Raw genomic sequence first — 22,485 nt, forward strand, 5'->3', positions numbered from 1 at the left:
TCTATTCTTCGACAATACTCTCAGATCTATGTATATAGTTTTCCATCATGCATAACAACAACGTTCTACGCTTTCATCAAGCAGAATCATCAACTGAAAGCATACAACAAAACAACCTTCACATCAAGATCTACTTAACAAGATTATCACGATGAACTATGGGTATCTTAACAAAATATTAGCTAGCTGAGGACAATTCAATAATCATGTGTAGGTATATTAAAATGTACACTTCCTAATTTAAAAAAAAGAGAGTTTATTATCGTGTATTTCTTGCCTCATTATTAAGGGTACCTTATCTTAATTGGCTGAATTTTTAAGGAAATAAACATGCGCTTTAAAGCCGGGCAAATTTGTAATCCATTGATTACTTATTCAGCATTTAGTAGGAGATATCCAGTATCATATAATCCACATCATAAATTACTTGATGAGGGGGGGCTAGAGGCCAGAAAACATTTCTCTAAAAGTTGATTCACCTAAGACCACTCCATTAACACTCCTATTTTTTTAAATAAAAAAAGCAACTTAAATATTATGATCAAAGACCATATCTAACAGCCCAAGCATCTTCTGGGATCTAAAAAGCAAATGTGACTACATTTATAACAAGTTTTCAAGTTGACACATTATGAGAAACTAGACTACAGCAGTAACTAACACAAACTTCATAAATAGAATCAAGAAAAACTGATGATAAATTATAAAATGACAGTCTTCTTAATGTACGTAACAGCCCCCAAGTTTAATCCTTACATGGTGTTGCTATGCTAAAAGCTTTAGATCAGATACGATTATCTCTGAATATTTTTTGTCATGACACTAGTAAACAGACTATAGGTGAATCGTGCACAAACAATTTCAAGTAGACAAACATGTACTCACTTTTTAATCTAAGTACTCGATGGGTCAAGGGATATCAGGAATTTCGAATGTCATCTCATCTGATTCATCTTCAAACATAGTATTTCATAGGAACATAACTTCCTGTTTGAGCTGATTTAGCATCGTATAAAAGCTGTTCATATTAATCAACAACAGCATCGGCCCCATCACGTAGAATAGGGTGAGACAAAAACAAAAAAAACCTCAAGTTGGTAGCCAAAAGAACTATGCATTAGATAAATCAACATATAAATGGGCGTTGAGTTGTGTTTAGTACACTTTCAGACATAACATACATACATGTAGGGCAGAGTAAGCACGTGCTGACTGCTCTTTGCTACCAATGATGTATTCAGATAACAAGAAAGAGAAAGAGCTGTAATCGATTTCCACAAAATGATGAGAGCATTACTGGTAGATGATTCTAAATCATCACTAATACTCAAGTGTATTAGATAAGTATCACTAATACACAATCACAAAATGATTCTAAATTTATAGATAATTCTAAATTATCACTAATACACAAAATGATGAAAGCGTTACCAGTGTATCATACCTTCAATTTATAGATAAGTATCAACTATATCCCTGCAACTGTATCAAATCTTGGCATATATCCACAAACTCCTGAAAGCCCAAGTTAGATGGTAACATGGCAAAATGTTTTGTCACAGCTATGAAAACTGTAAAGGGCACTTCTGAGAGCAGATGCACATTCATAACATAATCTACATGCAAGTCGCAACCAATAGTAAGAGGGACAATGTTCAAATGCCTCCAAAGCTATGACCCACAAACACACACAGACACATCTTAGAACTCTGGAGAACCCATCTTTGCATGAAACAAACTAGTGGCATCGCAGTTGCAGTCCGTATACTGGTTCTACAAGCATACTGCACCACAGGACCAAGAATTGCCATGAGTAGTGCTAGCAGTAAGGTTATACTTGTTATATATATATAATCATTAAATATATGTATCAATCTACAATGGAAGGAAGATTGCGGAAAGAGAGGAAGTTGAAGCCAATTTATAATAATTAATATTCCAAAAACTAAAGAACTATTTGGTGACAAAGTAAAGTTAATGGATAAATAAATCAACAAGATGCACTTGCACCTTCTGCAAAATTGAAATTGACAAACATAGGTGAAACGGTCAGATAGTGTGTAAATCTATGAAAGTCCTCAGACTTAGCTAGTAGGTGGCATGCATCTGACCTTGGGCCATGCAGCGGGATTAGGCTCCAGCATTTTCTGCTATTTGCCTTTTTTTGTGTAATATGAAGTTAAAGATCATTCTCAAGTGACATATATATAGGAAAGAAACAGATCAAGGCACCAAATTTGACGCTCTGATGTTTCCATTATGGTAATTGCAAAGTAGAGTTCAGGCATCTTAACACATTTAGCAGTAGGAACAATGTATTTGCCCAATAATCAAACATGACAAACCCCCTGCTCCAATAACCGTAAACCTTATTGAACCTGCAATAAATATGTGGGCAGACAGAGCAGCTTTGACACGAGCCTCCTAATATTGTCAAGAACTTCAACGGAAGCCGTTGTCAATTCTAATGGGAGAGCTCAAGAAACGAGGGATCAAAAAATTATCCACTCTCGTATGAATACGCAATAGCCGACATCATTTCCCAAGAATTACGAAGCAAATGGTAAAATCATCTGCTAATTAGAAGCCTCAGGTTGTCGTCTTCCTATGGCATAGCAGCAAGTAACAATTGAAAGGTCAAATCCAAGACAAGGCGCATATAACGCCTACCTGGAACAAGCAGTGCTCGTTTCCGAGCAAACCTCGGCCGCGAAGGCGTCTCCGAACCCTCGTCGGTCGGTGACCTTCCCAAGAATCGCCTCGACGTCCATCGCCGGTCCACACCCTCCCATACCGAAGCGGCCGCGCCGCTCGTCGCCGCAGCAAGAACTCCACCAATCGACTCACTCTGCCTCTTCGAACCCTAGTGGAACCTGCCTGATCGAGGAGCGAGGGCGCGATGGCAAAAGAAGGAATATATAGGTAAAGGTAACGGGCGTCGTAACCGCTAGGTGAGGATCCGATCCAGTTGGACATCTAATCGAAACCATACTATTCCGACAGAAGTAGCTGTTAATTGATGTGGACCCCACTTGATCACACTGACCCCACCACTGCTTGGACAGTGAGTGGGTCGAGGGATACCTGCATCCTTCAAATAAATGGAGAGGATCCAAACTGATGCGGATCCTCTGGAACCAGACCTCTCAATCTTCCACAACTTTCGCATCAAGACCGTCCATCAGTCATGGAACAGATGGCTACCGTCCATCAACATCTGTGATCTTGAACTTACAACCACATACATCTACATATACACAAACAAGAGGTGGATCCTTTCGTCAGGCAGGCTAAAGCAAAGCAGACCCGACGACATTAAGATTGGGATCAGTTAAGAGGGAAAAAAGTAGCGGGGAGGACTCTCTTTGAACTTTTCCATTCCAATGCTCCTACTTTGGTCATCTTCTCCTCACACCACTGCAGCTGTTCTTGGCTGATCTCACTCATCCTCAGCGTTCTGGACACAATCTTCATGTCTATTAATCCCATCAGTATGTCCATCTCCTCTTCCTCCCCCTGTACCCACTTCTTGTTCCAACACCTCCTTCGCCTCAACAGGCCTTTGAGCCCCATCTTCATCTGAAAGTTTCATGTCAGAATGTGTGTGTGTGAGAGAGAGAGAGAGAGAGAGAGAGTAGAAAGGGGAGACTCACTTTCTGATTGTTTCTTTTCAGTGAACGAAGAACTTCTGGTTCTACAGAGCTTGAGGTTGTCTTGACGAATGATTTGAGGATTTGGCGAGGGTTCTTCTTGTCTGCCTTGAGGAAGTTCATGAAGGTTCGGATCGCATCTTCTAAAATGGACGAGAATTCGGTAGGTGAAATTATGTTTTCTCCATCTTCATCGGCTTCTGAATCCTCCAAGACCATTGATTCAGCGAAACAGATTCTTGGACTAGAGTTTGGAAAGGTAGAAGGAGAATCCATTAGTAAGTACCTTGGAACTCGGGAACTTGGAGCAATTTGGGGGAAGAAATCCTCGTCCGAGCAAAGACTTGAGGCCGCCGACCGCGCTGGTATGGCTCGTTCTCGATGAACCGCTGCAAGAGGACCTGAAACTGTTGGAACCGCTGAGCTATTCGTGCGGTGCAGTAGAAGCGCTCACCGTCGCCGTTGGCTTTCCTCTGCTGGAAGCAGACGTAATTCCAGTTGAGTGCTTCCCATGCGAGGCTAATTTGAGCCACGTAAGCAATCTCCAGTTCTTGATATGGATCTCTGTTGCCTCCCTTCTTCTTCTGTATCGTAAATTTGCGGGCTATCCTTTCCGAGATTGATCTTGGTTGGAACCTTATGGACCTAACTGATTCTGAGAACGGACGTATGAGCTCTGAGGCAATCCATGAACGAAGGAGCTAAGATGTATGTTTAGGAAGCACGTGAGGACGTTACCTGTTTCTGCGAGCTTCTGTGAGCTGATTCTGTCCAAGAACGTCATCTCCTCATCGTACTTTTGGAACAACTCAAGTGTTTCCCAGTTGGAAGAGCTCCTGCGTGATGAAGAGGAGAGGAGGCATTCTGTCTCGGAAGCCCTGTTGATTGCAGAGCTTCTCCATTTCGTAAAGCCATTGGATGTCGATTCACCTGCGAGAGAACCATCAAATGATCCCTCGTCTTCTTCCAGCCGAAACTTGTTGCAGTGGGAATGTGTTTGGCCGATGACGAAGAGAGTCTCATTCTTTGATAACACCTTAGCCTCCTCCTCTGCCTCCTCCAATACATTACCGTGGCATGCGTCGCCGCCGATGTCTTCATCTGTTAACAGCATAAGCAATATCGTGTCACGATACAAGCTATTACCGAAGGCTTTATGGGGAGAATCGAACCCCAAACGCACCTTCTACAAGCTCGCACACGATCGGAGATGGAGAATCTGATGGTCTTATGACGTCGGTCACTGGAGCATCGCCGTACTGTTCGATTCCGAGCTTCTCATTATTAAAAGGTGGGGAGCCGTATGGGAATTCTGCGACAAAGCTTTCGTCAACCTCCAAAAGATGTTGTTGATTGAAATCCTTTGCTTCATGGACAAGTAGAGTATCATTGACGACGCTTTCATGGTAGAATAACGGTAGGCCTTCTCTGCCAAAGATACCGGCAGCTAGCTCTCCATCCTCGGAGCAGATCTCGTGGGTTACGTGCTTGATCTCGTCTTCGGTGATGAGAAGGGAGTCTCTGCAACAGAAGGTTGATCCGATGAAAGAGTGCATGAAAGAGAGGAGGAGACTCGACGGATATGTACCTTTGTTCTTCATACGTGGTTGCTCTGTCAAGGAGAAACGTGAACAGCTTGGTGAGGAGGAAGGAGACGAGGTGGAGGACGATGAGGAAGGTGGAAACTTGGAGGAGAAACATCACAGCCTCGTCTTTGGTGCCTTGCACTCCATGGAAGACGCTCGAGGCCAAATGCACCGTGCACTCCATGGAAGACCCGAGAGGGCAAATACACTGCAGCAAGGCTGAGGAGCAACTTGCAGTGAGCACAATGGTGAAGTGCTTTATCTAATGCTGTGGACACTCTCTTAAGCTGAGGTGAGGTTAATATAACTCTTAAAGTAGATTAACAGTGCTTAATTACGGGTACAAATTGGATTTGGAACCCGTAAGAGGTTAAACTCCTGCACGGATGGAATGACTTGACTCGAAAGCAAGTAATATGCCCATCCAGTCTTTGCTGTCTGAGAGAAAGCTCTCATGAAAGCTACCTAAACTTCACACCCGTATCGATTTACTGTTCGATTACAATCAATTCCATGAAGATTTTCTCTTTATTAAAAACCTTACGTTCGGTATTAAGTAAGATCAGATGAATCTTTGAACTTTCTACTGCAAGAAAAGCTGAATGAAGCCTAATTAATAATGTTGCAGGTCTTCCGAATGCTTCCGAAAAGATCAAATCCACTACAGCAAACTCTTCTCGGTGAAGCTGAATGATGGAGAACAAAGCGCATCGAGGGAAAGGAGATCTAGAAACGAGTGGCAGCTGGGAGGAAACAGCTCACCTCCATCTTTCTTAATGCAGGTCTGGTAGTGAAACAGAGAGTGACATTTCGAGAAGCCATCGCCTTCACCAAACAAAAAAAGTACTCGTTAGGAGCGACTCCTCCTCGGTCTGCATGCGTGAGGAGAATCCAACACACGAATGCCAAAATCTTTACCGAGCCACTCTGTTTCAATCACATTGAAGTGTCAGAGAAGGTAGCTACACAAAGGCAGAAGAGGCCGAGAGAGGGGTCACCGTTCTCTGTTAACTAATGTAGCCTCTGTTTTTGTAGCATATGATCGCTGTGCTCACACAGTGTTGAGTTGCTGTCCTGCTTCGTTTGCTATGGAAGTCTATGCATGTTGCTCTCGGTGATTGATGCTTGATCGTGATACTTGTGTGGACAGTAAGATGACCCAGTCCAAGGACATGAATGCCTTAATCTTCAATTGGGTTTGCCTATTGAACCTTTATGGCCGTGTTTAGTAAGACAAAATTGTATCTCTGTTCATTGCTGTCTTCAGTTCTTTTCTTTCTCCGTAAGAGCAATGCAGAGTGTGTGTTCTTTTCCTTTTTCTTGAATTAAAACGCGCATCTGTATTCTTAAAAAGAGGAACTAAACATGAACAAGTATGAACGAATTAAGGTAGAGTAATCCTCACGTGCAAGAGACACTGGATATATGTTCTATATTTATTAGATCCTGTTGAAATCCAAGGGGTGTGGCCCTCAGTGGGTAGAAACGGTTGGAGTTGGTTGGAAAACTGACAACAGGATCCGAAAGAAGTGTGTTAGATACTCTAAAAGACACACTCAAATGACCTCATTAACCTCCTACTGTACTTGAAATGACCATGTCAAGAAAACCCCTCGGCGTCCCTTCTCCCACCTCACCATGGCAGCACTGCAATAAACACCTCCATTCTCGATGAAGGGATGGTGGATGGATTATTTACCCCTATCTCTTCCTTCGAAAAAATAAGCTTCTCAGGAACACCATCTTTTTCAGTGAGTTGGATGGGATTCAAAATAGACGAAGAAGAAGCTTCCACTACTAGCAGGAATCTCAAAGTTTCACTCCTCCTTCACCCATTATTAATACCTGTCCTTCATGTTCCTCACTGCAACTGCTCCTTCTGCTCGATTTAGCCAACGCTGAGAGGATGAGTGCTTCCTAGATCTAGAGAGGCTGTCTGTATGTGCGTCTCTTCCGGTCCACTTTGGTTATCATACCATTAATGGAGGAGTCCCTTCCTCCAGGGTTTAGATTCCACCCCACCGATGAAGAGCTCATCACCTACTATCTGACCCGGAAGGTGACGGAGTTCAGCTTCGCCACCAGAGCCATCGCTGATGTCGACATCAACAAGTGCGAGCCTTGGGACCTACCGGGTATTCATGCTCCTTCACCTGTTTCTTCTTTTGGTTGATTCTGGGTTGTGCAGCTTGGTCGTGGAATGGTGCAATGTCTTTCTTTTGATCACTGGTGTGGGTGTGGATATATGTATATTTGCAGGGAAGGCCAGCATGGGGGAGAAAGAGTGGTACTTCTTCAGTATGAAAGATCGCAAGTATCCGACGGGGCTGCGGACCAACCGAGCCACCGACGCCGGTTACTGGAAGACGACGGGGAAAGACAAGGAGATCTTCCACTGTGGGGTCGTGGTGGGCATGAAGAAGACGTTGGTGTTCTACAAGGGAAGGGCTCCCAGGGGCGAGAAGACGAGTTGGGTGATGCATGAGTACAGGCTGCAAACCAGGTTCCCCTACGAACCCACCAAGGTCACCACCACAACCCCTTGCAATAATCTATGCCTGCAGATCCACTCGACGAGTTGCACGGCTGAAGGAGGAGTTGGTTCTCTTTCTTTCTTTCTGCAGGAGGAATGGGTTGTGTGCAGGGTCTTCAGGAAGAGCCCCACCGGAAAGAAGCCGCAACCAGACTCCCCCGCCATGCCTGCATCGCTCGAGTCACCGGGGGAACTCGACGTATCGGTGCTAAACAAACTGGTTGGTTCATCGGGCTTTGACAGGTTGCAAACAGATTACAGCCTCTGCAACAGCAACAGCAGCGGCAGGCTCGACATGAACTGGTTCTTGGCTAGAGCAGCAGCGGCTGGCCAGGCTTCGCTGCCATGGGCGTCAGGCTTGCTGGCTTCAGGATTGGCACCATCTCCGGCAATTCCCAAGGGATTGTCTTTTAATGGTCAACAGCAACCAGAAGGCGTCGTCGACGTGGCCGGTCTAACCTCCTTTGTGGCACAAGGAGATGCTCTGTTTGGGAATGACTTGAAATCGAGCTTCCCTACTGCCTCTTCGTCTATAGGTGTGGAGTGTGCACAACAGCAACAAGAACAACCACCACCACCACAACAACAGCAAACACAGTCATTCAACCAGGAATCAATTTGGAGCAGCTACTGAAAATAATTCAATCTCAACCTTGCATAATGTTGGTGGAACTATAGAGCTTCTACCAGACTTCAAAAAGAGTTTCTTTCTTTGGTGGTGGAGCAAATGCTGTACAACTTCAGATTTCATGTGCATCTTTAATCAAAGTAACCTCTGTCGACTATAATTACACATTAATCATTGTGAAAGGCACCAACTATCCTTTGTGTTAATCACTGGATCCAACGGCAGCAATCCAAGAGCAATGCACGATAACTGTCTCGACAAATTGGTCCTTTACCACGCGGAGTCAGGCATGTAATATGTGTGCTTTGCTACAGCAAAATCCCGGTTCAGCTAGAAACATTCCCTGCATACAAAGGTAAACTCAGTCCACACGCAGCAAAACCCGAAATAAAGCTGGTAAAGGATGCAATTGTTGTGCATCTTTTAACTCACTGATTACGTTCTAGTTTTCTGATCTTTGGGTTGAAAGCTGGAACTCGTGTGCATGTGGGTTACTGTATATTAACATCACTTCAAATTAAGAAAAATGGCAATTTCAATTGATTGATAAGAATGCCAGAGCTTAAAGATCACCAATAAACCAGAGATTCATCAGCAAGCTGATGCAAAATTCGACGGATAAAGGAAAAAATAAGAAAAGCAAAGAATAAACTATAATGCTGAAGTTTGCAAAGAACAAAGCATAATATGATGCACTCGAAACTGGAGTTGATTATACCTGTCGCATGAACTCTAAATACTGAAATGTACAGGCTTCACAGCTTACAAAGGCACCATCCGTGAATAGCTGGGAACCGTATATCAATTAGTTCAACAATTCTGAAATAGACAGCAAATGATCCTGTAAACAGACCATTGTACAATAACAGCTATAAATTAGCAACTCATGTATTTTAATTCATTTAACTCATGTATTTTAATCATTAAACAAAGCATAATTGTACTGACAAAGCCAGCAACAATGTCCACATAGCATTTAACCATCAAGGAACACTACAACCACCGATTCCAAGTAGGACTAAGGATAGAGTGCTTGAGACAGCGGTGAATCTATAGCAAATCACACAGTCAAATCCTGTCATTTGAATCTTATTGCAATCATATATAAGAATCCTGACACTGAAGTTATTTGTCATGGATTGACAATTTCATTGATGTTTGAACGACCTGATTATAATGAAAAAGAAAATATTCACACAGTCAATAAATAGGTAACAAATGCTCGTTGACTACATTAAGGAAATATTGCCATTTTATGTTATTCTATGTTTTTTCATCAAGAAAGAATTTGAAAAAGACACAATGTCTTCACTGTACCTGATGATCATGGATATTGCCACCATCAGCATCAATTACTGAAGTCATCGTGCTATTCGGGATCCTAACATCCACAGGACCATTTAAACTAGCGTACCTGAAAAAATGAGACAAATTCATAACCTTGTGACATGTGTGAAGCAAGATAGATGTTGCCTAAGGCAAGTCCATACAATAAAAAAACACCTATAGTTATTATATCCAGAAGCAGCTGACTGTGGAGGACAGCATTGAGCTTCATGTTATTGTACATGACTGTCAAATAAAAAGAATTTCACTGAGGATAGAACATCATTATCTTCACATGTGTGTGTGTGATAATATATATCTTGTCATTTTGGGTACCGGACCTCTCTCGGGGGTTTGTTAGTATGGTATAAACCGATCTATACTGGTGCACCGACACATGGCACACTGTGATGTGCCGATGGGGACTCATGCGAGGCGCGTTTCGATAGCGAGTCGGACTAGTACGTACCACCCATACCATATCTTCTTGGGCAGTACAGTAAACCTTTTATATATATATATATATATATGAATTTTTTTGGTGCCAACAGGGAGTATGACCAAAGTCATAAGTCAGATAAATATGCAAGTACAATAAACAGAAACAAGGGTATCCGACATCTTTTAATGAATATTTGTAAGTTCTTATTACTTCCAGCACATAAGCCTCCCACCACCCAGCAACTCACGGTGGTAAAAAAAGTTTGAGACAAAATCTTCTTCTTTGATAACAAGAAGGCACCATTTAACCAAAATCCCATGCCCTTAAAGGCCCTTGACTTACGAGGGAGAAAAGAAATCGCCAGTTGCTTCAAGCAGGTGATATACCCATCTCTCGTCCATGCAATAAAGCAATTCACATTTTTAGGGGAAGCTTATCATTCCCATTTCCCAATCAGTTCCTTTTTTTATGATGAAAAAATAAATCAAATTTGGACACCTCTAACAAATTTATTCAATCAAGACTTGGCTCCATCTCCAGAGTCCATTCATGAACCAAAGTTCTTCGGAGCGCATCTCCTGCACACAAAACCCTAGGAGGGACATCTATGTGTGTGTGTGTGTGTGTGTGTGTGTGAGAGAGAGAGAGAGTGAGAGAGAGAGAGAGAGATTACCGGTCGCGTGGAGAGCTGCTGCATCTTCTTCTTCGTCGTCTTCTCTTCTCTTTCTACCAATTCGAACGGAGCGGAGACCGTGAGCACCAAAGGAGCCTGATCTAGGTTTTCTTCGGGCGAGGAGATGCTAAAGCCGTCGTGCCCAAACTGAACGGGCCACAGTGAGCCGACATGTGCGGCCCATTTATTGGCCTCGTGGGCCTCAGTCCACTTAACCTTCTTCCGTCCTTTGTAATCTATCTCACACACCCGTATATCCCTACAAAGCTAGTAATGTTGTCATACAGCCTTCAGGAAAAACTTGGCTTTTTGTTGTTTAAACCGAAACCTTGTATGTGGATTTCCTCTGTATTTCTCCAGGAACAGTGAAATTGCTGGAAACCTCTGTATCATGTCTGCTGCTACTGGTTTCCTCGGTGTCCAGTTTGTGGAAGATGCCATAAACAGGAGATCTCGACAGTGCTTCGATCTGCTCAGTAAGTATAATTTAAGGCCTTGTTGTTTTTCAACGTTTGGACTCTGTCAATGTCAACGCTCTCTCTTTCCTTTTTCTTTCAGGAGAAGTTAAACTGATATAAAATGGCAAAAAATGGTAGCCAAAGAATCAAAGAAGTGATCTGCTGTGCTCGGATGACAGTGCGGTGCTGAATGACAATCCATCTTCCCCACTACAGTGCAAACCATCACGGCCGTAAGCATCAAACGAGAATTAAGCTCAGAGAGGAAGAGACTTCGTGCACCAGAAAAACTCGATTCGATAAGGATTGTGGATGTTGAAGGACGAGGTAAGTCGGATCTCACAACCATCTCCTCCCAGCAACCACCGTTTCTCCTGCTCTGTTTCCATCAACCATGAAACAGGAGCAGCTCAACTACCAAGATTCATGTGTGACAAATTATGATGTAATCCAAGTCTTCTTGTGCGCTGTCATGGAATCGACGATCCGGTAAACAACGAGGAGTTTGAACCGTGACCGGGTTCAGCAGTAGTGCGTAGCTCCAACGGAAGAAGAGGATACAAACAGGGCCATCGCTCGTTTCACGTTCATGGAGATAAGATGGGCCATCGCCGTCGCCACGCGGCACGCCGAGAGGGACGCCAGAAGATTACGATGTCATCCATTTCCTCACGCCGTGTGTGGTGCGCGAGGTGTGCTTGTCACCCCTCGAGTACCGACGGACGAGATCGGAGACACTCGCCACCTCAAACGGATCTCACCCACGGATCAAGAGCATCCATGGAGGTGAGGTTTGGGGTTATATATAGGTGTGCTGGTGGAGAGGTGAGCCTCAGAGCAAGGAGCCTTCGTCCCGTTATAGAGTAGTAGAGTATATACGCGGCAGGTCAACGAGCAACAGCAAGAGGAATGGCTTCCTCCATGATGGTGTCCTCCGCCGCCACCGTGTCCCGGGCTTCCCCGGCTCAATCCAGCATGGTGGCGCCCTTCACCGGTCTCAAGTCCACCTCGGCCTTCCCGGTCACCAGGAAGGCCAACGCCGACCTCTCCCACCTTCCCGGCAACGGTGGCAGAGTCCAGTGCATGAAGGTAGGTAGCGGAGGAGGATGAAACCACCAGGCTTGTTATGTCCCACCGTAGTAGTTATCACAAACATCGAGTATGGGTTGCAGGTGTGGCCGATCGAGGGCAAGAAGAAGTTCGAGACCCTCTCCTACCTTCCTACACTGGTGGACGAGCCGTTGGTGAAGCAGATCGAGTACCTTCTCCGTTCCAAATGGATTCCCTGCTTAGAATTCAGCCATGTAAGTACTGTCAAACTTAACCTGCCTAAGGAAGTAGGTCGTGGAGCATGTATGGGTGGGGGGGACTGATGGATGAACGCCGGTGGCCATAACAGGAGGGGTTCGTGGGGCGTGAGAACCACCGGTCGCCGGGGTACTACGACGGGCGGTACTGGACGATGTGGAAGCTGCCCATGTTCGGGTGCACCGACGCGGTGCAGGTGGTGAAGGAGGTGGAGGAGTGCAAGAAGGAGTACCCCAAGGCCTTCATCCGCATCATCGGCTTCGACAACAACCGCCAAGTGCAGTGTATCAGTTTCATCGCCTTCAAGCCCCCCGGCTACTAACTACTCTGTTCCTTCGAATTCCTTCTTTTGGCTCATCCTTCTCTTTGCATCGTCTGCTGTGTCCCAGCAGACTCTCATGTACTACGGTCGTCGTTGTTTTGTTTGGTGAACAACTCCTTATCGTCTTAAACTATATTGTCGGCGGCTTCATCGTATACGATAAACCGATACGAAGGCGTTTACTGTTCTTTTGGCAGCGGAGGAGCACCGGTCTAAAAGTTCCTTTCAACGTCAAAGGTCTCTCTCTCTCTCTCTCTCTCTCTCTCAATTCATCACTGGAGATGAAGATGTGTTTGTTTGGTTCCTAGAAGGAGGAATAAGATTCAATGATAGGATAAGCTTAACATTCAAATCGATAACCTCGTCCGGTACTATCCTAAAGACCTAACCGGGCCGAGAGACACATGCCGAAACGGGCCGAGATCGGAGTTTCGGCCGTTCACGACCGGGCTCAGCAAGATCAGGGTGGTCCGTCCAGACTCGCCGCGGGCTCGAACCCATCATCGAAGGCTTCTTTGGCACCAAATGCCCAAATCGACACCCAGGAATCATTAAAAAACCATAGGAATCGGCACCTTCATTAAGCACACAGCTTGTCTCCACCCAACCTGACGGAGGACAACCGGGTCAAAAGGCCAGGCTGGGAACTCACCGACGGCTGCTCCGGTATCATTTAATGGTATCTGCCTCCATCAACTCCGAGAAAGAAGAAGACGTATACTTAGATCTAATCACCCAATATGAAAAATGTGGCACCCGTCGGTTTCATGGACCCAACGAGGACGAACATTTGCACGCTGCAAACGCAGAGCCGATGAGCCTTCTTGGATCCCACGAACCCTACAAACTATTACGGTCTCCCACATGCTTTAGCTTTCACCACGAACATGCCAAAGTGTATGGTAAGAGCACGCACATGACGGCCATCATCTCTCGATGCCTACAGCGGTTGGCAAGTCATTTTGATGTCGAGCGGAGCCCGTGTTCATGTGGTGGCCTCGTGACACATGCGTCCACATAGGAGAGAGAGAGGATGTTATCAGCAGACGTGGCTTAGACTCCACATGTCGAAAGATTATTTTCGCTGAAATGTGTACGAAGGATCTTAAATCGACGACGGACGTGTGTGTCAACGAGCGTCCCTATCCGAATGGCCGAGCCGCGAACGATCGGAGCGAAAGCGTTGACTAACCCTAAACCACGCAGGCAAAGGAGCGTAGTCGACCAGGAATCACGAGGGTCACGAATGCCCCGTCGTGACGTTTGTCACGACTCTCACTGTATTAATCGATTTACTATTATTATTATTATTATTATTTTATTGCTAATAGTACCCGTCGTTTGTGGTTTTCCGAATTCAACGTACCATCTCTCTACCTTTTTTTGTTTTTTCTAAATTAGAATTTAATTGTTTATTGATTTATGCTTTCGCCCCTCTTCTTGGTTTTTACTTTTACCTTTCCTTTTCGATCAGTTGATGATGCTGGTTTTTATTTTTATTATTTGTTTATCTTTCTATAAATGGACTCCGAGTCTCTCTTTCTTCGTCGTCCCTTTGCACCGCCTTGTCCTCCTCCGATTCTCGCCGTTCCTCTCTCGCTGGTAGAAAGGTGGAAAAGGTAAGTCAAGACACAATCTTACCTTCTTCCGCGTCCCCGTCTCGCGTCGTTCTTCGATCTTTAGTGGTTGCAAGCTTCTACTGTATGAGCCCTGTGCCTTCGATCCCCCTTCGTGGTTTCTTCCGGGGGCTGATGTTTTTGACGAAGATAGAATTTTTACTAGTGTTCCAAGGATTAAGATCTTGTTCTGTGCTTGTTCTTCGATTTTGAGTAGTCGCCGGCTTCTTCTCCATCATTTCTGAGTCTTTCGGTCTCCCACGTGGTATCATGGGCTGCTATTTTATGACGAGCATCGAATTTTTACTGGTCTTGCAAGGAATTTTCCTTCTGTTTGATTTTTCTGTTGATTTATTGTCCGAAAAATGGAATTTTTGTGACGGCCTTTGATGTTTCTTCTCTGAAACTCGCTGCTTTTTGTGGGAATTTTCGTTTGCTTTCGCTGGTTTTTCGTGTTTGTGCGAAGAGATTGAGATTGCGTGGAAAGACGGGCTTATTTTGTGGATTTGTGCGTCAACAGGCGGTTGCAGACGCGAAGCTCCAAGAGATCTGTGGACAAGATGAACCACCGCGCGATGCAACAGCAGAACGCCTTATCTGCCAGCGAAGAGATGACGGCGCCGCTCGCGGTGGCCGATCGAAAGCCGCCCGTCTTCTGCCCTAAGCCCCGCCGGCTCAGCCCGCTTGCCGCCGTCGCTGAACCGGTCCTACCCTTCCGTTGGCTCTCGAGGTATGGTTCTCCTCCTCTCTTTCTCGTCCGCAACTCTTAACCCTTTACATCGCGAGTCGCTCTCCTTTTTCTTTCCCTGCCTGACTCCCGTCTCTCTCCCTGTTTGATTCAGTCATCAAACCGATTTCTCCGATTCGAAGGCCGGGGCGGACCTCCATGGCATATTTCTCGCAAAGGTGAGGTTTTTCGCCGACCTCCGTACCTACTCGTGAGGGTCTTCTTCGGTAGCAGAAGATCCAACCCGAACGGTTTTCGTTTTCAGGGCGGGGAGCAGAATCAAGTGTCGTCGTCACCGCCGTTCTTCTGCGGCTCGCCACCGAGCCGTGCCGCGAACCCGGTCGTCCACGACGCCCGGTTCGGCGACGACCGCCCGCCGGCAGCCTTCACCCCTGTACCACTAATCCAGTCAGGTCCGCCGCTCTCCCCCAAGCAGGGCTGTGCCCACGCCAAGTTCGGCCTCATGCCGGCGGCCGTGCGCATCGAGGGTTTTGATTGCCTCAACCGCGACCGCCGGAGCTGCAGCAGCATCACTGCTGTGGCCTGAACAGCCCTGCCCGCGCTTCCTGCTTTATTTTTGGAGCGCCGTGTGAGAGGAAGAAGAAGAAGAAGAAGAAGATAACATTAACACTAAGAAATCAAAAACAACAATTAGGTGCTAAGCACGGGCAGAGAAGCACCAAGTGTTTCATCCCATGGAGGAGCTCTGTTATTCGTGACTGTACATTTTCCATTTGTAATCGAGGTAATTATGTAGATACAAAATTAAGTGATCGCGAGAGAGATGGGAAGGGAAGCCAATAATTTGGTGTTTTGTTTTTGATCCAAGCATTGGATTTTGAGACTTGGGGAGGAGGGAGGAGGGAGGAGAGGAGATTTTTGAGCTCATTGTTGTGGCTTTGATATCTTCTTCCTCTTCCAAGTCTGCAAACACCAACGAGTCATGAAATGTGTAAATTCTAATAACGTAATGTATAAATCGTATGATGGTTTGAACCCCAAGCGTTGCTTTTCCCTGTGAAGTGATTGAAAGAGGGTGGTCTCAATGTGGACCATTATGTGTGCGCTTGGAATCCCCATCTGCTTTGGTCAATGTTGTCAACTGAGAGGGTGTGGACATGAACATGAGAGTGCGTGACTCGGCTTGCTTGGCGGTGGTCTAAAGGACGAGGTGACCACTGTGAATGACAGCCTACCCATATGGTGTGTGTGGGTTGCACTGGACCCCCCCCTCCCTCCCCATTAAACAAAGGGATTTGGGTTAGGTTTGATCCACCGATTCATCGGACTAAATCTTCGTATTACGATCCTGAATTGGTCAGGAGGATTAAACATCATCCCAAATAAAAGACACAAACTTCATGTTCGTGTGGCCATATTTTTTATCCCATTGTTGATTGATCTGATCATCAAACACAGTAGTAGGTGAAGCAAAACATGGAGCTTACTTTTGAGAATGTCATCTTCCCTGATGAGGCGTTTCGTCTCTCGGTGGCAGTGGTCGGAAATCAAGGAGGAGAGAGAGAAAAGTATGAAGCTCGTGTCTATTAAGATTAAGCCAGTTAACCTCCCGGTTCTCAGATCCCTAATCCTGATTAGATACGCAATCCATTAAGACCGAGTCTCAGTGTATATTCGGACAACTAGTTTCTAAATATAGTAAAACATTATTTCCGTATCTATCAAAAATGTCTTTTTATACGAAAATCAAAGATTTGTGTATTGAATCTGAGAATAGGATGTAACGATTGATCGAGTTAACATTTGTATCCATGCTATTTGATTAATCGACACTCTTATTGGTGTGATATGTTATTGGTGTATAGATTCAGAATCTCTCGTAACTAGTCGATCATACGGTATTGAAGTATCACTCAAATGGAGCCGACTAAGTATCATCATACGTCGATCAGGTGTTCCGTAAGTAAAGCTAATGTATGTATAATTTTCTAATTAATTTTAGTTTTAAAAACAGTTATCCATCCTAATAAATATAGACGTATATAATATATTATAATATTATATTACCAAAGGTGATGCTGATCACGATTAAGAGAAAGGAAATAGCAGACGAGTGGCAATCGAAATCACAGAGGGAAGGAACAGAAGGAGGCTGTCATGCATGCTTCTCACAGCTGCCTCTGATGTCCTCTTGCGGATATCGTATCCTGATCAGCTTAGCTCGCCTCAGTCCGGCGCATACATCCAAATCCAAGTGGATATCGTATCCTGCCTTTTACGTACGGCGACTCACCTCTGTCGATGAACTTGAAGAAACGTCCCGGATTTCGATGCGATTCGTCCAGCCGACAACAGCTGCTCTGCCTCCACCCCTGTCCCCCTTCTCTCTTTCTCTCTCTCTCTTTTGCTTGGCTTCTTTGCTGCTCTTACTTGGGCTGCAGATTTTTTATCCTCGCCTCGGCCCTTGGGAGCACTGAAAGATCGCACGGTGGATCTCTCTTTGTTTGGCTCTTCTCCTTGTGGATACATCATTTGATTGGACGAGACATCTACGACAAAGAAGACTGTGCTTGAGGGTTTGAGTTGCTGCACCGAGGGTGCCTTATGTGGTCGAATGGCGTGCGATTCGTGTCACGCTTGTTGATGTCCCAGATCCTGCAACGGGTACTGGTCCTGCGGCGGAGTCAGGCGGAGGACATGCAGTCGACAGCGCGCCGGAAGTACGGCAGCCCTCATGTGACTGTACCCTCTCACGAGACTGTGTCCTCCTAAATAATCTTTTCTTTACGATGACTGTAAATTAAATCGCCAATCATACATCTCTAAGCCTCTTTGTTCAACTTCATCACAGAAGCCAGACTCATCAGAATAAAATAACATCTAGAACACCTAATCGTGGAGTAACAGATCGTTCGAATATACGTTTCGAGTCGCTCCGTCACTTTGTGGCGCTGAACGAGCAATCAGACAAAGCATAGAGAAGAGAAAAAAAGAGTTTGGATCGATCGAAACTGTAAATACTGTCTGGTTCTTGAAATACTATTAATTTTTTATAGGATTCTTGGCTGGGGATCTAATTGCGTGCCGCTGTTGTGCTCCACCTGTCACCATCACCCTCTTCGGAAGCTGCGTGACAGCCCCAGGGATCGATTCGATGTCCAAAGGAAGCAAACAAAGCAGGATGGGTGGCCTTTCCTTTTGCTTGTTTCGGTTTCCAGTCACAGATCAGTGTGCTAATACGTAATCAGATAAGTAGAAAGAACGAAACCATCCTTAACTGGTTGCAGGGCTGCCTCTCCCTCGTTCGTGTCCATGTTGATAGGCACGAGCGTACGTGGGGACGACGATGACTGCGATGGAGATACGCCTTCCCTCCCCCAGTGTTTCAGGTTTGACTGCGCTCGCCTCTCGCCCGGTGACGTGCTCTGTCGGACGTCTGCTCAGCGGTGCTGGTGAAGTCTTGACAGTGTGACTGTTCTTCTCTCCCTACGCCGCCTTCGGAGAAGGAAAGAAAGCGAGCAGGTAGCGTTGAAGGCGAAGGCCAAGACGATCTCTTGGACGAATGACTTGTTTGTTTGCGGCCAACAGTTAATATGTTGTTGCGTTCACGAAATGTTTACTATAATTTAGATAGGAAATAAAAAAGAAAAAAAGCCTTCCGATTAGTTAATATGTTATTTCCAAACAGTCGAAGGATAGGCATGTCAATATCTCAAAAGGATAAATACACATGTATTAGATCTCATTCGCTATAAAGGAACCCAAAGAAGCCCTCCTTATTTGCTGCTCTCACAGCTGCGGCAGCCTTTCCTCTTGCACGGTGACGCAAAACGAGTAGGAAGCAAGAGATGAAACGAAGTCGAGCAGAGGGCGCGATGCCGTCCTCAAAGGCCCCCGCCGAAGCCTCCGGGAAGGCTCAGCGAAGGCAGAAGGCGTCGACGCCGAGGCTGGCGACGGCGGTGGCTTCGCTGGAGAACGCAGCGGCGATGGGCGGAGGAGATGACAAGAACCCTGCTGCTGCTGCCTCCGCCGCCGACATACGGCAGTCGTCTTTCATTCCCTCTGCTCCGGCGGAGGAGGAAGCGGCGGGGTGGGGGGACGGGGCGGCGGAGCTGGGAGAGTGGTGGTGGTGCCTGTGGGGCGTGGAGGAGGAGAAGCTCTTGGGCTGGTTCCCGTTCGTGGACGAAGACTTCCTCTGCTCCGATAGCAGGGGAAGTGAGGGGCCGGGCGGCCTGCTCTGGGAAGAGGAGGACCATGATATCTGGGAGCTGCAGAACATCCACGAGATCCCACACGCAGCGGCCAAATAATTAAAGGTGCAAATTGGAGGGAAAGTAGGAATCAGTGTGAAGAAGTAGAGGACAAGACAGATTAGGAAGAGAAACAGAGTGAAGAAAGTAACAAGACATGGGTGAAAGATTGCAGCTTTGGAAGTGAAGTGGGTTTTTAATGGTTTCTTGGTTGATTTTGTGGCTTTTATTGCTCTGTTCAAATATAGCGCTCGGAGCTGAGGGCCAGGTGACTCACTCGAAGAATGATATTTCTTGTGCTCGTGTCTTCTTCTTCTTCGCTCTAATTCTTGAATTCTTCCCCCTTCTCTGTCTCTGGAAGATGGGATTCCATTTTTGCTCGGAGATGGGTGATGTGGAGCAAAGCAGGAAATGATGCGTTCTTATATTGATCCTTCTGATGCTTGTGTGTCATATTTCATCTATGTTTGTATCTACTATTCTAGCTTTACAATGGGAGGAATATATTACCACAAACTAGAAATTTCTCAAGAGATCTATAGGGATAATTTGTGAAATGATTCATGGGCGGAGAGTATCATCTCTGCTCGGTTTGATACAGGAGGTTCTTCCGGGCTCCTTACGGACTCTGCTTCCATTTTCTCTATTTTAATTCACTGCTATGTTTGTAGAATTCAAATCAATATAAGCTCATCTTACAAAGAATGAGAGGAACAGTAGTTCCAAAAGAAGGAGAGAAATCATGTCAGGCGTTGGTTTTTTTGTTCATGCTTGCCGCCGACAGCTGAACTGAAGCTCGTCCAACAGCATGCGCAGGCTTTGGTTCTTTGTACCGACAGCCGAAGTAGAAGAAGCTAAACGGCGTCATTAATTGGTTCTGTGCATGTACTGCGGCTCTCTGTTAATGCTGCAATTTTCCGGTCACCATCTTTGTAATGATCTCCATTGAATGATCCATGAGACGAAGGGCTGAAGGTACATGACAGCATTACGAAAGGAAATTAACAACCAACTGCACATATCACGAGTGTTTGAGCTTACAGCGATATCGATTTCTGACTCAACAATATGCTTCACGTTGATCTCTATATCAACTGTAAAATGCTGCATCTACTATAGGGAGACAGGGGAATCATGTCTTGTTTCAGTGTCAGATTTCTCGCGTGATGAATTATTCTTTGTGAAGAGCAAGAGATGGAGAAGTGCATGCCAACTTTGCCTGTGCGACCTTCCACCACTTGCTTTAAAGCTTTAGCGTTGATCGAAGTTGTTTCCCTGCGTCTTTGTTGCAGCATGTGGAGTGGCATCAGATATGAGTGCTTTGAGATCATAGTAACAGTATTTAGGCACACCTTTTTATGTAAAGGAGGCATTCTATTCACCAGTATGGATTGTAAGAATGCTGTTTGCGATCTCTGTATTTGCTGTGCTAATAGTGATGGTTCTTCCTGTTTCCCACGACCAATGTCGCTCGTCGGAGCATCTTGATGCATGTACGAGCCACTGCCATTGAGCTCCTATTCGCAGACCAATAAACACAGCTGTAATCCTCCTGCTTTGAGTTCCTTTTCCGGCTACCATTCAAAAACTCGAAGCACTAACCGCTTGGCTACTGTTAATGCTAATCCTTTTCCCAGTCTCAGCCATCAAAAGTGTTTCCTTCCCCTAAAGCAAAAGAGTGACTACACCAACTCGACATGGTTGACGAAGAATGATAGGAAACAAAAAGAGAGCAGTTTCTGTGCTGTGAATAAAAGAAGAATAAAGACGGCTAGATTAATTAATGGTCGGCGGAGAGGATGAAGTCACAATAAGGGTTTCTTCCTGGTCTGTCATCCCTCGTCTTCGTGAGAGGCTCAGCCAAGCCGAAAACACCTGTCAGGCGCAGATCACGAGATGTGATTTGTAGCTGGCAGGTTGGTTTCAGATGACCTCCAATCTCTCCAACTGCAGAGGCATGTCCTGGCAAATGACTGTGCCCGTAAACTGAGCTTTCCGATCTGATATGAAGGCGGCAGCGGCAGCCGACATTGCTGGTCTCGCCAACAGTCATCGTGTCCTCCTTCCGTGCCACAGTGCGCAACCACGGGAAAGCTCATCTCAACGATGCCTCGTTGGCCACAAGTTGATGCCCACCCCTCTCTCTCTCTCTCTCTCTCTCTCTTGGACATTTCCTTGATACGGACTCGAACTTGCAGTTGGGACGTATGCGGCTAGAAATGTATGTACGTTTATCTTGACACCATCGTGTTAATTTCGCCTTTTGGCCTTTGCAAGACGGTGTCAGCCAATCACTTCATATCCCTCCTGCCTGGAACCTCCGAGCTTATCCGGGTCCTCGCGAGACATGGCGGTGGTGGGACTTTGTAGAATATATCAATATCGTGTTTGTCTATTGAAGACAGATGGTTAGATTAGGTTTCCGAGAAGCTACCCCCGAGTGTCATGATGGAGAGTTTTGATGGTGAGGATGGATGATGATCGGCGGCATTTGCAGCTGCCTCAACTTACGGTTTCATGGAAGTTGGGATGAATTTTCCGGTGACGATTCTCTAACTTTCTCGAGGAACACGTAGCTGCAGCTGCGGTCCGCAACAGCTCCCCGGTTTACCCACATCTCTATGGATCGGTGGAAGAATGAGCAGAGGAAGTTTCTCTCGAGGTTTAAACAACGGTAGAGAAAGAAGGATTAGTCTGTTCTTGAGAAGAAGATATATTTAATTAAAATTTTTATCGATTAAGCTAATTAAGACTTTTGATATCGGATAAATCAGCTGACATCTTCCTAAATCGATGAGCATAATAATATCTCTCTTTGGAGTTTGGTGACCCGTCACCGCCTTCCTCGCACCGAGGAGAAAGCGGTGGGAGAAGCTATAAAACCTTGATGGGGCGTCTCACGCTGTTGCACGTTTTGCGATGCAACGAAACAAGGAGTCAACCTCGGTTTACGTTGACAGAGACGGTCATTATTTGTATATCCACATACAAAACATCTATCCATT

General features: G+C 45.5%; 4 protein-coding genes and 2 long non-coding RNA genes across 7 annotated transcripts; 3 read left to right on the forward strand and 3 right to left on the reverse strand.

Moving 5' to 3' along the window:
- Nucleotides 1-1,098: 1,098 nt before the first annotated feature.
- Nucleotides 1,099-3,078, reverse strand: LOC108951374 (uncharacterized). Its single transcript, XR_001975782.2, has 2 exons — nucleotides 2,671-3,078; nucleotides 1,099-1,784 (listed from the first exon to the last, which is right to left on the reverse strand). It is a non-coding gene; the product is annotated as an uncharacterized LOC108951374 (long non-coding RNA).
- Nucleotides 3,079-3,248: 170 nt separating this feature from the next.
- Nucleotides 3,249-5,432, reverse strand: LOC103969823 (uncharacterized). Its single transcript, XM_065128592.1, has 6 exons — nucleotides 5,239-5,432; nucleotides 4,834-5,171; nucleotides 4,389-4,751; nucleotides 3,937-4,305; nucleotides 3,654-3,850; nucleotides 3,249-3,579 (listed from the first exon to the last, which is right to left on the reverse strand). The coding sequence occupies exons 1-6, from the start codon at nucleotides 5,418-5,420 to the stop codon at nucleotides 3,328-3,330; spliced, it is 1,701 nt and encodes a 566-aa protein (XP_064984664.1). The 5' UTR covers nucleotides 5,421-5,432; the 3' UTR covers nucleotides 3,249-3,327.
- Nucleotides 5,433-6,692: 1,260 nt separating this feature from the next.
- LOC103968720 (NAC domain-containing protein 92) lies at nucleotides 6,693-8,428 on the forward strand. The gene is made up of 3 exons (XM_009382026.3): nucleotides 6,693-7,371; nucleotides 7,496-7,761; nucleotides 7,861-8,428. The coding sequence occupies exons 1-3, from the start codon at nucleotides 7,218-7,220 to the stop codon at nucleotides 8,401-8,403; spliced, it is 963 nt and encodes a 320-aa protein (XP_009380301.2). The 5' UTR covers nucleotides 6,693-7,217; the 3' UTR covers nucleotides 8,404-8,428.
- A 22-nt stretch (nucleotides 8,429-8,450) lies between these two features.
- LOC135625092 (uncharacterized) lies at nucleotides 8,451-11,008 on the reverse strand. Of its 2 annotated transcripts, none has more exons than XR_010491899.1 (4): nucleotides 10,839-11,008; nucleotides 9,715-9,811; nucleotides 9,116-9,238; nucleotides 8,451-8,740 (listed from the first exon to the last, which is right to left on the reverse strand). It is a non-coding gene; the product is annotated as an uncharacterized LOC135625092 (long non-coding RNA). The 2 variants fall into 2 exon arrangements; XR_010491898.1 differs by having other exon boundaries at nucleotides 9,116-9,216; nucleotides 10,839-10,995.
- A 1,113-nt stretch (nucleotides 11,009-12,121) lies between these two features.
- Nucleotides 12,122-13,059, forward strand: LOC135625091 (ribulose bisphosphate carboxylase small subunit, chloroplastic-like). The gene is made up of 3 exons (XM_065129417.1): nucleotides 12,122-12,385; nucleotides 12,469-12,600; nucleotides 12,696-13,059. The coding sequence occupies exons 1-3, from the start codon at nucleotides 12,206-12,208 to the stop codon at nucleotides 12,924-12,926; spliced, it is 543 nt and encodes a 180-aa protein (XP_064985489.1). The 5' UTR covers nucleotides 12,122-12,205; the 3' UTR covers nucleotides 12,927-13,059.
- Nucleotides 13,060-14,399: 1,340 nt separating this feature from the next.
- On the forward strand, nucleotides 14,400-16,271 carry LOC135625093 (uncharacterized). Its single transcript, XM_065129418.1, has 4 exons — nucleotides 14,400-14,545; nucleotides 15,063-15,272; nucleotides 15,385-15,448; nucleotides 15,535-16,271. Exons 1-4 carry the CDS (start codon nucleotides 14,448-14,450, stop codon nucleotides 15,814-15,816), a joined length of 654 nt encoding a protein of 217 aa, XP_064985490.1. The 5' UTR covers nucleotides 14,400-14,447; the 3' UTR covers nucleotides 15,817-16,271.
- The last annotated feature ends 6,214 nt before the right edge of the window (nucleotides 16,272-22,485 follow it).

This window comes from Musa acuminata, chromosome BXJ2-10, assembly GCF_036884655.1.
Source record: "Musa acuminata AAA Group cultivar baxijiao chromosome BXJ2-10, Cavendish_Baxijiao_AAA, whole genome shotgun sequence".
Taxonomy (NCBI): Eukaryota; Viridiplantae; Streptophyta; class Magnoliopsida; order Zingiberales; family Musaceae; genus Musa; species Musa acuminata.